The following is a 4,127-nucleotide window of genomic DNA, read 5'->3' as shown; positions in this document are numbered from 1 at the left end:
GTTGTTTTTCTTATTATATTTTTGTTTTTAATTTCCTGATGATGTCTGTGAGAACTATTACTAACGTTTATTCTTATCTTGATTGTTTTCATTATCTTTTATAATCATCTTTACAACAACTACTATTACTCATTTCTGTTCTTTTAGGAAAATAAATACGCCAAATGTATTGCTATGCGTTTAAGAATAAATACCATATTAAACTTATTAATCTATTAGATTTTCAGGCACAATCAAACGCGTTCTATCGAGTATCCGCGGTAATGAATCCTTAGGGCCATATCCGCACAACCCGCATCAGCTTTCGTCCGGGTTTGAGCGTGGGTATCGAAGGCCTCAATATCCTGCATGACCAAAGCCTGCATGGCCAAACTCTGCATGACCGGTTCTTCCGAAGCTGCCGAAGGACCCGAGGCTTCTGGGCGCTGCTCGGAGGACAGTCGGAGCGCGATGGGGGAGGCCGTGGAAGCCTATGGGGGGGGGGGGAGAGGGGAGGTAGTGATGATGAGGGGAGAATGTCAGGTCCGCGAGTATGTGTGCATAAAGTATGTTTAGATTTATTTATGGTAAGCTTGAATGTTAAGTTAGAATTCGAATATCTTACCTCCACCGTGTCCTATATGGCCATATCCACCGCCGTGTCTACCGTGGATGAATTTACCAACGTGTCCACTATGGCCGAATCCTCCTTCGTGGCCACCGTGTCCATGCTGAGCCTCGTGGCCTCCGTGTTGTCCATGGAAACTCTTATGGCCTGAAAGAGCCTCGTCGCCGTAGTGGCCATCATGGTCAGCGTGGTCGTCGTGGTGTTTGGCCGTCTGCTGGTGTCCCTTGTGGCCATATGCGTCGTGGTTGTGTCCGCCCTGGAGGAGAGGGGAAAGGTATGAGGAGAGTGGAAGACTTTTGCCCCCTTTTTTACTCGAAGCCGAAAACGATATATTTCGCTTGTGTGTACTATATGGAGATAGATAGATAGATAGATAGATAGATAGATAGAGAGAGAGAGAGAGAGAGAGAGAGAGAGAGAGAGAGAGAGAGAGAGAGAGAGAGAGAGAGAGCGAGAGAGGGAGAGAGAGAGAGACGCGGTATTTTGGTCGTACCTTGTAGTGGCCTCCCTTGTAGTCGTTGCCTCTGTGAGCATCGAAGTATCTGTCGAAGTCGTCGAAGTTACTGTGGTATTTCTTGTCGTCGTTGTCGTCGTAGAAGTCCTGGCTGTGGCTGTATTCCTCCTTGTGGTAGACGTTCTTGAACCCCTGCGGAGATGAAATACACACATACGTCTTTTATATCTTACTTCTCGGATTCAATTTCGTGACGGCATTTCCGAAGAAATGTCGTCTGGAATGCGGCAGTGAAAATGCAGCGTTTCTCCGCCATGAAAACTGTAAATCCGAGCACTGACCTCATCCTTGTGACCTTTGTCGTGGTGCCCCTTGGAGCCTTTGTGGTGATTTTGACCGCCCTTGACACCGCCGTGGGCGTCGCCGGCGTAGATCTGCCTGTCGTCGCTGCCTTTGGAAGACGTCCCTTGGTCGTGGTGGTGATCCTGAAAAATGAAAATCTTTGTGTTATTGAAACTTGGAGGATAAACACACACATATCACACTCACACACACACACACACACACACACACACACACACACACACACACACATATAAATATATATATATATATATATATATTTATATATACACACACATATATATTATCCTTGAAGACCATAGAAATACTTGTTCTAGCGGGTGACAGTCTGATCCCGAAGCTCTTACCAGGGGAGATGGTTATCAGGTGACACTGATAAACCTCCCAAAACTCTCATACCCCTATGCCAGGGACATGGCAAGGCGAGTATGGCCGCCCTCAAATAAGCCTAGTCCTAGTGTAGGGCAGCAGCAGCACTAGTACCAGTGGTAGGCGGGAGAGCCGAACCATGGTCAGCGGTGGCTACAGGACACCAGGGGGCAAATCCCGATTCTTGGCTCCTGCTCTGCGGTGTAAAAAACAAAGGGAAACTACTGCACTATTGTCCCCAGCTCCTCCATCTTACTCAGAATCGTACTAGGTTCAAAAGTATAGTTGCCTACGGCAGGATTTGACAGGGCACTTAAAGAAGATACATATGTATATGTATGTATCTATGTATGTATGTATCTGTCTCTCTCTCTCTCTCTCTCTCTCTCTCTCTCTCTCTCTCTCTCTCTATCTCTCTCTCTTTCTCTCTCTCTCTCTCTATATATATACATACATATATATCTAAATCTAATATATTTATGTATATATATATAAATAATATACATGTATAAATATGTATATATATACACACATATATATATATATATATATATATATATATATATATATATATATATACATACATATATATACACACATAGATACACACACACATAAACAAAATAGACAAGAAAAAAAAGAATAGAAGAGAGAGAGAGAGAGAAAGAAAGTGAAACTCCCAGCGTTCATTCTCCTAATCTCCAGTGATTTGTACTGTTATCATGTAGACCATTATCTGCCAATTCACTCACACTATACTGCGCCTTTCCGTGGTCGCCGTAGCGGCTGCCCTTGTGGCCCTTGTTCGCGTGGTGTCTCCGCTGGCCGCCGACGCCTTCTGCATTGCTATGGGATCCTCCGTGGCCTCGGTTCCCCTTGTAGGAGCTGCCACCGCCATACCCTTTGTAGTAATTCCCTCCTCCGTGTCCTCCATATCCTAGGGAGAGGTAGAGGGCTATGACTCAAACCCTCAATAAGGTATCCTTGCATTTCGTCTCATCAGCATTCTTTCACATGCGATTACCATTACTCTTAGCTCACGAAAGGACTCCTGGCGGCACACCTTTCCCTCGTATTCACCCACTCACCTGTAGCAGAAGCTTGGAGGTCGTCCTTGACCACGACTGAGACTTGGTGACTCTCCGATGGCAAGAGAAGGTCGTCCTCGAGTGGGTTGAACTCCTGTTGCTCTCCCTTGGCGGAGGTCAGTAGCATCGCCGCCATCACCATGACAACTGCAGTCTGGAAGATGTCGGCTTATTAGTGGTGGGAGCTTTGTGATTGCTAGTATGAGTGCAAGACTGTTATTATTATTACTGTTGTTGTAAGAACATTATTATTATTATTACTATTATTATTATCGTCATTATTGCTATTACTATTATTATTATCATAATTATTATTATTATTATTAAAACATTATTACTAGTATCATAATAATAATTATTATTATCATTATCATCATCATCATTATTATTGTCATTATTATTGGTATTATTATTTTCATTGTTATCATAATCACCATTATTATTGTTATTGTTAATGTTATTGTTACTTTTAATTACAATTATTACTATCAGTATCATAAACATTGTTATAATGATTATCATCCATGTTTAGAAAGGAAGACTGAAATAAACATGAAAAAATTTACTTCGCAGAGTATCAGTATGAACATATAAAACAAAGGAGACGCACCCATCCGTTGCACTGCATCTCGGAATCCACAGACAGACAGTCAGAGGAAGATAGGTCATTCGCGACTGGCTACTCCTGCTTTTAGGACGCCTTTATAGGGCTCCGTTGTGGTCCTGCGTGTCCTTGTCGCAACTCCTTCGTGACTGGCACTTATCCGAATACTGGGACAAGGTCATGAAACTACCGTCTCATGTTTCTTGATATAGATGCATGTGGTGTTGCTTAAACCTTTCAACTCGCTTACAGAAATTGTCGAGACTGCACTTTTACGAGGATGCATCGTAAGTGAGAATTCAACAACATACTAGTTATATTATGCATATTATTTATAGATTGTTGTTATCACGGTGTTGTCTTAAACTTTGACATAAAATTAGTTTTTTAACAGCCTTTCGTGTTTTCTTGCAAATTATCACTAGATCTTAGACGCCGTTCGAGCATCCATTCATAAACGCTATTAAGAGTCCTAGTTATATTTTGTTTACCCAAAGGTTATTTTGAATGTGTCTAAGAGGAAGTATTTTTAAGCAAACAGATGTCCATATACACAATTATACGTAATGATATCGTTGTCTATATCAAAACCCTTTCTCTCTCAATCTCCATTTTGCTTATATATTCATTACAACTGAACTC

The 4,127-nt window shown here is 42.1% G+C and overlaps 1 protein-coding gene across 1 annotated transcript; it reads right to left on the bottom strand.

Annotated features, from left to right (window-relative positions):
* Positions 1-282: 282 nt before the first annotated feature.
* On the bottom strand, positions 283-3,509 carry LOC125028692 (hornerin-like). Its single transcript, XM_047618167.1, has 9 exons — positions 3,492-3,509; positions 2,882-3,035; positions 2,546-2,730; positions 1,908-1,989; positions 1,733-1,764; positions 1,403-1,546; positions 1,101-1,253; positions 605-863; positions 283-470 (listed from the first exon to the last, which is right to left on the bottom strand). Exons 1-9 carry the CDS (start codon positions 3,507-3,509, stop codon positions 337-339), a joined length of 1,161 nt encoding a protein of 386 aa, XP_047474123.1. The 3' UTR covers positions 283-336.
* Between the last annotated feature and the right edge of the window lie 618 nt (positions 3,510-4,127).

Source organism: Penaeus chinensis, chromosome 9 (assembly GCF_019202785.1).
Source record: "Penaeus chinensis breed Huanghai No. 1 chromosome 9, ASM1920278v2, whole genome shotgun sequence".
In the NCBI taxonomy this organism is placed as follows: Eukaryota; Metazoa; Arthropoda; class Malacostraca; order Decapoda; family Penaeidae; genus Penaeus; species Penaeus chinensis.
This window is presented reverse-complemented; position numbering and strand designations above follow the sequence as displayed.